The 12,923-nt window shown below is 38.7% G+C and overlaps 1 protein-coding gene across 1 annotated transcript; it reads left to right on the plus strand.

Moving 5' to 3' along the window:
- Positions 1 to 627: 627 nt before the first annotated feature.
- On the plus strand, positions 628 to 10,944 carry TOPORS (topoisomerase I binding, arginine/serine-rich, E3 ubiquitin protein ligase). The gene is made up of 3 exons (XM_008587918.1): positions 628 to 824; positions 2,259 to 2,453; positions 6,320 to 10,944. Exons 1-3 carry the CDS (start codon positions 822 to 824, stop codon positions 9,239 to 9,241), a joined length of 3,120 nt encoding a protein of 1,039 aa, XP_008586140.1. The 5' UTR covers positions 628 to 821; the 3' UTR covers positions 9,242 to 10,944.
- Positions 10,945 to 12,923: the final 1,979 nt, after the last annotated feature.

Genomic DNA, 12,923 nt, shown 5'->3' on the forward strand with positions numbered 1-12,923 from the left:
AATATAAGAACAAAAATTCCACACACTTTTGTTTTAAAGGTTTTCTGAGGCATTTTTAAAGAAGTATTTTATAAACTTTATTGGAAAGCTTGTCACTCCATCTATGATCTGATACTGAGAGGTTGTCAGATCTAGGTTGCTTTTAATTTCGTCATTTGAAAATGTAAAAGACTGAAATCTATTTGAAATTTGCATGACTTTTATAAAGGACTATGCAAAAATACATTTGGGAACTTTTTATTATGAATTTTACTTTTAAATCTACGTAGCATGAGGAAAAGAACTGCATTTGCAGAGAATTAAATCCAGAGGAATTACAAATTTTCCTTCATCCCGAAGATTTTGTTTGGGTATTCTTTCGTTAGCTGTCGTCGTGCAGCTACTGTCGATGCATAGATGACGTATCCCCAGGAGATTAAAACAATTGCAAACAGTAGCTAGAAACAAAAACGCAAAAGGACTGTAAAAGCAAAAAAAAGCAAAAAAAAAAAAAAAAAAGTGCGTGGCACTTCCCCTCGCCCCGTGAGTACCATTGCTAAGGTGGAAATGACACAAACCCGAATAAAGGGTTCAGCGGCGCGTACACCCACCCAACCACCCTTACGTAACAAGCGGAAGCTCGTGTCTTCCAGGAAGAGGCGGAGTCTAGGTGAGGGAGTGAAATTCTTAATTCAGGAATGGATTCTGGAGTTTTCTGGGAGCTGAAGAAATAGGGGGCCTTCCGCCTGCGGGCCCAGGTATTCGATACCCACAGGACCCCGCCAGACTCGAGACTTACCACGGAATAAATCCAGTCCAGAGTGCGGCGATTCACTGGCCTCATGGTAAGGAGGCGGCGGCGAAAGCTGCGGGCCCTACAGTAATCTCCTGGGCGGTGGTTGCCGAGCGGCAGCGGCCATCTTTCAGCCGGGCACGAATGCCCGCCCATTAGCTTCCAGGAGCTATTCCCATCGTCCCGGCCGGCCTCTTCCGCCCAGAGTTGGGGGAGGGATCACGTGATCGGGGACCTAGCCCGCCCCTCTGTGTGGGAATGAAATAAACCAGAAAATATGATAAAAATTGCTTTTTTTTTTCTTTCTCCCACCTGGAGAGGTAGGCGTGCCTCCCCAACCGGTTTTCTTTCTAGTTGCAGTTAGTATTAAGGCAGGATAATGTGCCGTCGTGTGCATTTAAAAGTTTATTTGAAAAATAATCCATGTATTAAATATTACACCGGCGTCTAATGCTGGAAGAATTAACGTTTCCCCCTCCTCTGTTCCCACATAATATAGCTAGACTTTCGTATGTTCATCTTTGACTTAAGCAAGAATATTTTATAGAACTGTTATGGGACACTCTCTTAATTGAGCCCCTTTTCAAGAAACGTGTGGTCTGAAAACGCAGTGGCTTGTTGATATTAATGATATTTCTAAGAAACAGCGTGTCACGCGCTACCCTGCATAAATGTACCAGCCAATCAACAAGTGTTTGTTAAGTGCTCATTAGGTGCTTACACCGGCAGTACATGTGAAATATCAATTCCGATGCACGGCCGTTTGGCTCGCGAACGCACCACGTTCCGCTCTAGAATGTTTGCGTGCTCACAGTTGAGGCCCGAGTGGTAGGGTCTGGCAGTGCCGCTTCAGGCTCGGACGTGCCTGGTCTCTACGTCTGATACCGTTTAAATCGGATTTTAACCCCGATTTGGGGGAGTGGGAAGGGACAAAGCCCTCTTTTGAGAGAGAAATCTTATCTGTTTGAGGAAGTTCAGGCCCTGCTGTTAGGTCAGATTGTTTCTCCCCAGACTGGAGTAGATCATCTCCTTCGAAACTCGGTGTTACTTCCCAGCGGTGCAGCCGGGGGTGAGACTCCTTGTAACAGTTCCTTTATGTATACCCTAGAGATAATCTTAGTCACTTCTCACACAGTTTGGTGAGGCTCAAATGCGACAAAGATAGTTTCGATTTTTCCTAGTAAGTCAGTTGCGGACATTTAAGTTGTGTCCCTGTAACTCCAGCAATTAATGAGAAGAGCGATTGTGATGATAGCGACTTCTGCGTCGGAGGGTCGCGCTGCTCTCAGTCTGGGAAGGCAGCGGTGGGGGAGGGCCGGGTCTCGGGCCGGAGCCCACTAAACCCCGCCTTCAATGCGGGCGCCCCTCTGTCGCGCATGCGTTACGAGGGCGGGTGTTGTGTTTTGACCCACCGGGGGCTGGGGGTGGGTCTCACTGTCTGCCCCGCCCCCAGCCTGCCATTGGTGATGAGCATTTTACGTTATAGGGGTCGCAGCAACCGCCGGGGTCTCCGCTGTCTCGCGAGGAGGGTGAAGCGCCCCCGCCTGCTCCCGCTTCTGAGGGTAGGCGGAGAAGTCGCCGGGTACGCCTCCGCGGATCCTGCCGTCACCGACCCAGCTTACTGGGCCGTCGAGAGCTTGCCACGAGCGCTCCAGCCAGGCCTGCGCCGGCATCCTCTGGGGTGGGTAAGATCGGGAACAATGGGGCGCGGGGATCGGAAGGGCTGGGCGAGCTGGCGCTCCCGTCTGGAGCGAGGCCCAAGGCTGAGATCTCGGCGTGAGGGGCTGTCGGGGCCTCGGCAAGGTGGGGGTCTCGGAGGGCGGCTCCGGTGGCGCACCTGTGGATTTGCGCCGGTGGGAGGATGAGGGTTGCGTTTCCAGAAGCGCTCCCGAGGAGCGTGAGCCTAGCCATCCTGGAAAGAGCTCGGTCTCTGGGAGAAGCAAACAAACAACACCGCCGAGTCTGAGTCGTGGCATCGCCACTGACAGGGTGTGTGACCTTGGCTAGTTCCTCTAACCCCCTGAGCCTATCTGTAAAATGAACATGACTATATTTTAGTTCGTTATGGTTATATAATACACACGGTGCTTATCTTAGATACTGGCCAGTGGCAGTTCTCAATCAGAGGAAGCGATTATTATGATGTGACTGTTGGAGTTGACTGTGGAGTGTTCCACGTTCTGGGCTGGGCTTGCCTGCCTGTGGCGACTTCATCCATCCAATTAGTGCAGCTTTCCTCATGCATGGGCTACCAATTCGTAGACTGGAAGGGGGCGGTGCCAAGATGAGGCACATAGTGATTTAAGAGGAAAACTGAATAGAATTTTTGGTAGGTAATTTTAAGGATTGTTTAAGTTAAATTAAGAAACAGCTACCCAAGATTTAATAGTCATGAGGGTTTTAGTGCATGAAATGCAAAGCTATATACAGTCAGCCAAAACCAATTATGCTTATCTGAAATGAATAGCTTTAGAGGGGAATGCTTACTAAGCAATTCTTTTTATTGCTGAAGTTGAAATTAAATTTGATAGGATCTGGTCAATAGATCCTATAACTTTGGTATCCTCTTTTGGAATTGGTGATTAAACTGTAAAATAAAGTTCACTTGTTTAAAGTATATAAAGTATATTTACAGAGTTGTATAACCATCATCATTATCTAATTATAGAATGTTTTCATTATCCCCAAAGGAAACCTCTTTACCACCCCCAAGCAACCACCAGTCTACCTTCTCTATAGATATGCCTGTTCTAAACATTTCATATGAATGATTCATACAATATGTTGTCTTTTGTGACTGAGGTTTTTTTTTTTTTAATTTAGCATATAAAAAGGCTCAACCATGTTGTAGCATGTGTCAGTATTTCATTCCTTTTTATTGCCAAATAATATTCCATTGTATGGATTGACCACATAATTCATTCAACAGTTGATGGACATTTGGGTTTCTACTTTTGAGGTATTATTACTAATGCTGCTGTGAATATTAACATACAGTTTTTTGTGTGGACATATATATATATATATATATATATATATAGTTTTTTTTTTTTTTGACATGTTTTCATTTCTCTTGAGTAGATAATGTAGATGTGGAATTGCTGGGTCATGTGGTAATTCTACTTCATTTGTATGTTAACATTTTAATTTTAGTATTTAGTAATGATTTTGAAGAGGTAATTTCTTATTTCATGATCTACGTGCATAACCATTGTTTGATGTTTCTGATGAATACTATTCTTTGTAGCTAAAGATATTCCTGTGTAGAAATACAAGAGAGAACTCCTGTTTACTCTTTTTAGCTATTATAGAAAACATCATTGGTCATTCTTTAGCCTTATGTTCCCAAAGTACTTAACAGGCTTATAAAACTAGAGAAGGGATGCCTAAGGTTTTACTTTTTAAAAATCATACTTGAGTTTTTAAAAATTTAAACATCAAGTTTACTACCTCTTTCCTATAATAAATTGATTCTAGGTTATAATTTTTATGTGAACTGGAAATGTTCAGTAAACACTAAAATTTTACATTCCAGAAAAACCCCAGATTAAGATAAAATATTTTAACTTGAAATTTACCAGTCTTTTTTCCAAGTCGAATAATCTCTTCATTATATGAAGGGGAAAACTAAAGTCTAGAGTTAATGTGGATTTCTTTGGTTTACAGAGCTAGTTTTAGTGAAACCTGGTCTTTAATCTAGGTCTTCTGATAACTTCTCCAGTTCCCTCCCTACCCTTCTGTACCCCTTCCCCATAGAAAATACACACTGTCTCTGATCCTAAAGGTTTTTATTTTTATGGGGTTTTCCCCCCCTAAGTGGATGGATAAAAAAAATTAAAAGTAGGTGGAAATGTTGAGAAATTTATGCAGTGTTAAGTTTTCAGAGTTTAAATATATTAACAAAAAAGTGGTTAGTATTATGTTATAATTGTACTTTTCCAGACCTGTTAAATAGTTCAGTACAGAGGTGATTTTTGCATTTCCAGTCCAGAAAGTGGAAGACTAGAAATATTTGGGTCCCTGAAGAAACACACTTGTTCATCATTGATTCTGTTAAATTATGGTTCTGAGAAAGCTATGATGCCCTAGATGAGCAAGTTTAGTTTGAAACCTATGGTGGAATGCTTGTATTTCACAATCATGTGTTTTTGTTGTGAGTTTTATTTGTTTTTCTTATAGATTGTTAAGGCAGTGTATCTATTGTTTAGAAAATTACTGTTATTTGACTGAGAGCAGTTGACCCATGATGGACCTTCCTGTAAAAGAGGAGGTGGAGGAAGATGAATAACAGGCCTAGGGAAACATAAAAGAAGAAATTAATATTTAATATATAAAAAATGATTAGTATGAAATGCAGCTAAAAAGGAGTTTTATAAGATAGGCCAAAATATAATGCCTACTGGATTTCAGCTTTGGCAAATTAAGTTAAGAGCCAATAGAAACTGATAAATTTAAAGAAGACAAAACTAATCTTTAACGTCTTAGTGATCCTTGTGGGAAAAGATAGTAGGGAAGGGGACTGAAAACATAATTTGAAGATACTGTGGCTTGACTTTTGGCTTAAATACAAAAGCTAAGGAAGGCTTCCTAGGAATGCTGAAGGTAATCAGTGATTAACTGAATATAATAGTGTAGTAGAAATAGTAGTAGTAGTAGTAAAGTGATAATAACAGCAGCTAACATTTACTTAGCAGTTATCATGAACCAGTGTGATGAAGCACTGCCCTTGAGTGCTTTTACTAAATTTATTATTTCATTTAATCTTTACTAAAAGGTCCTTTTTTAGTGGAAGAATCTTTGGCTAAAATTCATAGAATTGGTTTAAACAGAAATTATATCTCACTAAGGCTGTTTTAGAAAAGTACATATACAATATTATCAGACATAAAATAAATCAGTAGTCTGTATTGTTAGGGGCATATGTATATGAAAGATGTAAAACCATACATAGAAATAACATCAGCTGAGGACTGTGGTGTTCTTGTCTTTTGTTTTCTAGAGAGGGATAGAAGGGGAAGATAAAGAAAATTTTTTAAAAATCTGGAATTACTATGAGAAAATGTTAGTTGTTAAATCTGAATGGTAGATATATGAGTACTTGATATATCTTCTTTCATACTTTTTTGTATATGTCAAATATTTCTCAAATTATTTTTAAAAAGAGTAATGGAATTTTACATAATTTTGAGAGCTTATTACATACCAGAAACTTTTTCTAAGGGCTTTTTACATCTTCACAAATTCTATGAGGCAGATTCTATTAGTGCTGACCTACAGATGAAATTAAATCACAGAGAGAGTAACTGGTCTACAGTCACATTGGTAGTGTGGAACCAAAATTCAGTACCAAGAAATCTGACTTTAGAGTTTATGCTTTAAGCACTATATTACTATGCTACACTGCTCCTTTATATTACGAAAACAATGAAGCACACAAGTATTTTTACCAAAGTACACATGTTTCAAGGCTTTATTTGCATCTTTGTTCAGATTATTTAGTCATTCTTCTTTTATCAGGTTACTGATATATTTCTTTCCCTTTTACAGATAATGGCATCAGCTGCTAAGGAATTTAAAATGGACAACTTTTCACCTAAAGCTGGCACTAGCAAATTGCAGCAGACAGTGCCAGCTGATGCATCTCCTGATTCTAAGTGTCCTATATGCTTGGATAGATTTGATAATGTGTCTTACTTAGATCGCTGCTTACATAAGTTCTGTTTTCGCTGTGTACAGGAGTGGTCAAAAAACAAAGCTGAATGTCCACTCTGTAAACAGCCTTTTGATTCTATTTTCCATTCTGTGAGGGCAGAAGATGACTTCAAGGAGTATGTCCTAAGGCCTTCATATAATGGTTCTTTTGCCACCTCTGATGTTCGACGATTTCGCTACCGTACAACTATGACAAGAGAACGAAATGCTTCTGTTTATTCACCTACTAATACCATAAATAGAAGAACAACAACTCCACCAGATAGTGGAGTACTGTTTGAAGGGTTAGGCATTTCAACAAGATCTAGAGATGCTGAAATTCCTCAACTTATGAGACAGATTACAATAAGGAGGCCAGCTACAACAGATGAAAGATCTTTGCGGAAAATTCAAGAACAAGATATTATTAATTTTAGACGAACTCTTTATCGTGCTGGTGCTCGAGTTAGAAATATTGAAGATGGTGGCCGCTACAGGGATATTTCAGCTGAATTTTTCCGTAGAAATCCAGCTTGCCTTCACAGATTAGTCCCCTGGTTAAAACGTGAACTTACAGTTCTTTTTGGAGCTCATGGATCTTTAGTTAATATTGTACAGCACATCATCATGAGTAACGTTACTCGCTATGACTTGGAGAGCCAGGCATTTGTATCTGATTTAAGACCATTTTTACTTAATCGAACTGAGCATTTTATACATGAATTTATCAGTTTTGCTCGGTCTCCTTTTAACATGGCAGCTTTTGACCAGCATGCTAATTATGATTGCCCTGCCCCTTCATATGAAGAAGGCAGCCATTCTGATTCTTCGGTCATAACAATATCTCCAGATGAGGCTGAGACCCAAGAGCTGGATATTAATGTAGGCACTGTTAGTCAGGCACCATGGGATGATGAAACTCCAGGACCATCTTACTCAAGCTCAGAGCAGGTACATGTTACCATGTCTTCCCTTTTAAATACTTCTGACAGTTCAGATGAAGAACTTGTCACAGGAGGAGTCATAACTCAGATACCAGGAGTACAAGCCATTGAGGACCTAAATAATGACAGTGATTCTTCTTCAGATAATTGTGTCATTGTTGGATTTGTTAAACCACTAGCTGAGAGGACCCCAGAACTTGTTGAACTGTCCTCTGATTCTGAGGAGTTAGGCTGTTATGAGAAAACGGAGACAGTGAAAATACAAGAACAGGAGCAGTCTTACAGTTCTGGTGATAGTGATGTCAGTAGATGTTCATCTCCACACTCTGTCCTTGGAAAGGATGAGCAAATAAGTAAGTGTCATGATTCTGGTACGAGAATCAAATCAAAGAAGGAAGAGAAACGATCTACATTGTCATCTCCCGGAGACCTGAGCTCGACTATGAGAGGAGACAGAATATATTCTCCATATAACCATAGACACAGAAAGAGGGGAAGATCAAGAAGTTCAGATTCACGTTCCCAGAGTAGAAATGGTCATGACCAAAAGAATCATAGAAAGCATCATGGGAAGAAAAGAATGAAAAGCAAAAGATCCAGAAGCAGGGAGAGTAGCAGACCTAGAGGGAGAAGAGACAAAAAGATGGCAAGAACTAGAGATAGCAGTTGGTCCAGAAGAAGCCAAACTCTGTCTCTAAGCAGTGAAAGCACAAGCAGATCAAGGTCTCGTAGCAGTGATCATGGTAAAAGAAGATCACGGAGCAGAAATAGAGATCGTTATTATTTGAGAAATAATTATGGAAGCAGATATAAGTGGGAGTATACTTATTATAGTAGAAACAAGGACAGGGATGGCTATGAATCCTCGTATAGGAGGAGAACTCTGTCCAGAGCCCATTATTCCAGACAATCTTCAAGTCCAGAATTTAGAATCCAGTCATTTTCTGAAAGAACAAATGCTAGGAAAAAAAATAATCATAGTGAAAGGAAATATTACTATTATGAAAGGCACAGATCAAGGAGCCTGTCTAGTAATAGATCAAAGACTGCATCTACAGGGCCTGACCGGGTGAGAAATGAAAAGCCTGGAGGAAAACGAAAATACAAAACACGACATTTGGAAGGTACTAATGAAGTGTCTCAACCGTCTCGTGAATTTGCTTCTAAAGTGAAGGACAGTCATTACCAAAAATCTTCATCAAAACTGGATGGAAGCTACAAAAACGAGAGTGACAGCTTTTCAGATAGCCGATCATCAGACAGAGAGATAAAACACAAAAGGAGAAGAAGGAGGACCCGGAGCCTCAGTGTAGAGATAGTTTATGAAGGAAAAGCTACTGATACGACTAAACATCATAAAAAGAAAAGAAAGAAACACAAGAGGAAGCATAAGAAACACCATGGAGATAATACTTCACATTCTCCAGTTGTAATTACCATTGACAGTGATAGTGATAAAGATTCTGAACTAAGGGAAGATACAGAATGTGGTAATAGTGGTCCTCAGGACCCTCTACAAAGTGAGTTTTTGGCTCCTTCCTTGGAACCATTTGAAAGTAAAGATATAGTTACAATAGAAGATGAATTTGGTGTCCTGGACAAGGAGTGTGATGTTACCACACTTACTAACAGCTTGAATAATACCAACAAAACTGTAGATAATCCGTCCCAGGTAGCTTCAGTAGGAGAAACTCTTGATGTAAGAGAAGAGAGCACCTTTGCTTCTGATTTGGAGAACCAGCCCAGTAATGTTGTATCTATTCAAACTGAGCCATCAAGGCAATTGCCATCTCCACGGACATCGTTAATGTCAGAGTGTCTCGGTAGACTGTGATATGTCTTAAAACTGCCAAAGCATCTCATTGAGAGTTCTGATGGTATAAAGAGAAAAAAAAAAAAAAAAAAATCATCTACTGCAGTCTATTTAAAGATAACTTTTGGTTAAAACTCTTCCCCCTTAAAATATTTTAAATGATTTTTTTTGGTGTTAATTTGTAAAAATCATTATTTGTTCAAAATATATGTATGTTCCACCCTCAGAGATATGCACTTTTAAGTGAAGAAAATGATATTGGTAGCAGTTTATTTAAAACTTGGGATCCTTTTTAAATAAAAGATATAAAATTTAGAAGTTATTTCATAAAGCCATATGGTATTGACATATTTTTAAGGTAGTCAATGAGTATTTTTGAATTTTTTTTTGAAAGTTATTCTGGAGATGTGTGATAAGTTAGGAGAATCTCTTTGGACAGTCTTTATTTTTCTTAAAAATTTGTATGATTCAGAACCATTTCTTCAGGTTAAATTGAGGCATTTAAATCTACAGTTTATCTTCTGCCAAAAGAAAAGTTTAATGTTACCTTTATAAACTTGTTTATCTGGACTGCCAGTAAAAGAAATGTGTATTCAATAAAAAAAATAATAATAAAACAGTAACACTTCAAAACAATCAGAAATTTTCCTATGCAATATTGCTTTTTTAAAAAATAAAGTTATTTTAGTAGAGCCAAAATCTTGAAAATAACAGGATATAATTGTGTCATAAATACTGTTTCAGGTGATCAGCATTTACAGATAATTCACAGCTTTAAAAATTATTTTAGTTCTTTAATCTGATTTTAAGGAGTATCTTAATTGCTTTCTATCTTCAGTAAAATGCAATTGGCGTTTAGTTTACTAAAAATACAAAACCACTTGCCAAACTTCTTTTACCATTGGTAGTTCTTTTACAAAAATTGGCTATGTTTATATTTTACCTTGGTTTAGAGGTGATGAAATTGCCTTACAAGCTTAACAGTGAACAACAGAGCTTGAATTAAATCTAAATTCAAACTTCAGTTTGCCTTGCTACCATATTTATTTATTATTCAATAGAAACTTGAATGTCTGCTGTGTGGCAGGTTCTGTAGTACAGGTTTTAGTGATAGAGCAAAACAGATATGCTCCCTTCCCTCATGGGACTTACAGATTGTTGAGTTAAGACAGATAATATTTATATAAATATAACATTACAGATTAATAAGTTCTCTGAAGAGAAAGTATAATTTCCTTATAAGAGTATATAATGGGAGCCTAATCTCAGGTGGAAATGATGATTGAATTGGGATCCAGAAAACAAGTAAACATTGGCTGAGTAGAGTTGCTGTTAGCAAAGGAAAATACAATGATCCAAAGGTAGAAGCAGGGGAGCCTAGCATATTCCAAGAACTAAAAGAAGGCAGGGTTAGTTAGCTAAAGGACAAAGTGTGGGAACAAGCTTTGTAGGCCATATTTAGAATTTGTTTATCCTAAGAGTAGTTAGTTGGTTTAAAATTACAAGAATCTAAAACTGATATTGGCAATTTTTAGTAAGCTCGGACATTGAGAAATTTTGGAAAGACTATGGTAGATCAAGGAACATCCTTTGAAATTATGGAATTTGCAGTTACAATATGATTTTTCTTAATGAGTATTAAAACCTGAAGCATGTTGTTTTATTCCACATTGTGATTTCACATTACGTTTTTAGTAAAACATTTAATAAAACAGTACATGGCACCATCGTCCTCTTAGGTATTCAAACCAAAAATTTCGAAGTCTTCGATTCCTCCCTCTCCTTCGGCCCCCTCTTCCAACCACCAAATCTCGGTCATTAAATATTTTTCTAATATTTCTATTGTGTCTTATACCATCTCGTCTAGGCAGCCAAGATCTCTCACCTGTATTACCTTAATGCATCTGCCTACGTCCGCTGTTGCTCTACACCCAGCCTTTTCCCCCATCCATTCTTGATGCAGCATTCAAAAGATCTTTAAAAAAAAGTGTCGTCGTTTTTTTTCCCTATGGCATTCCCCTACTTAAAATCTTTCAGTAGTTTGCTGTTATTCTCTAAGCAGACAAAAAAAAAAAGAAACTCTAACAACATGATATGGTATGGTTTACAGATCTTTGGCCAATCAGACTCCATCTTCAGCATTTCTACCACCTCATTTGTGCTTAGGCCACACTAGCCGCTTCAGGTCTGTGGAGGTGCTGCTCTTTACTATGGCAGATCTTTGTACATGGCATTTTTCTTCTGCTGGAAATTGAACTCCATCCTGGTTAAACTCCCTACCCCATTATTTCTCCTTAATTACTTGCTCTTTGAACAACCCTAGACTCCTTCAGAGCACTCATTGCAATTGGTAATTGATTACTAAATGCTGTATTTCTCACCAGTCTGAAAGTTCTATGATAACTATATATGTGTACTGGTATATCCTTTCACTGTATCACATAGGAAGTGCTTAAAATACTGGATGAATGGGTAGTAGGTGCTAGAGATTTAAAAAATTGTCTGAAACCTGACCTGCTATCACGAATCTCCACTATCTATAAACTTTTAGCCTAACTTTTTCTTTTGAATTCAATGTCCATGGCATTTTATCTCAGGTTTTCAGTATTGTGGCTTTACCTCCCAATCTAAGTCAAATCTGACCTTATCAGCTTCTCTGGGCTAGCCAATCCGAGGGCCCCACTAACCCATTCAGTCTGTAGTAGTGATGGGCAGGGACTTGAGCAAGGCAAGGGACAAGGCACATTTGCTGGGAATTCTTCCCTCATGAAGAATAATTGCATTGTAGAGTGTGGACACACTGAGCCAGTGAGTAGTGCATCTCTGGCTTGGGAAAAATTTTGGGAGGCACTTTGGGTTGCTGGAACCCAAGTATGGTATGGTTTGGACTGTTGCCAACCCCAGTGTCCCCACCAGTGGGGACAGGGAATGGGAAGTGGAGGAAGAGGAGTCCCTCTGTGTCAAAAACCTGATTTCAGCAGCATTCAGAGTGTGGTCCATTTCTTGCTTTAAGCTCATACTTATGTACAATCGGAATACTGATTAGATTACTGTGATAATGTAGATTCATTGAGACCAAAATTTGTATACATGTCCAGTGCTTGTACCTTTAGGAGAACCTACTTGGGAAGCTAAATCATAATCATAAGCCTGCTTCTGGACATGGAACATTAACTGTATGATCTAGGACTGAGATCCTCATCTCTACAGGCCCAGTCTTATAAATGGGACCAGAATACTTGTCTAGTGACTTTGGCTTTTTTTATAGAGGAAGTGGCTTTGATGTTCAGTATATGCCTTTGTAGTTTTTTTCCTTTTTGTTGTCACTCTGGTTGACACACTCTTATACAGGCAGACTTGCAGGCCTATAAGGGCACTTTCATTATTTTTAAACTTTTTTTTTTTTAAAGATGACCAGTAAGGCGATCTTAACCCTTGACTTGGTGTTGTCAGCATCACGCTCTCCCAAGTGAGCCATGGGCCAGTCCTAAACTTTTTTTTTGTTTTTAATTTGTTTTGAAATTATTTCAAGCTTACAGAAAAAATTGCAAGAATTCTACAAAGAATTCCCATATTCTCTTTACCCTCATTTGCCAATTTTTAACATTTGGCTACATTTGCTTTATTATTCTCCATCTATATGTCATATTTTTTTCTGAGCCATTATAGAGTAAGTTTATACACAATGTCCCTTTATCTCTTA

Source organism: Galeopterus variegatus, unplaced genomic scaffold, assembly GCF_000696425.1.
Source record: "Galeopterus variegatus unplaced genomic scaffold, G_variegatus-3.0.2 Scaffold4593, whole genome shotgun sequence".
Lineage (NCBI taxonomy): Eukaryota > Metazoa > Chordata > Mammalia > Dermoptera > Cynocephalidae > Galeopterus > Galeopterus variegatus.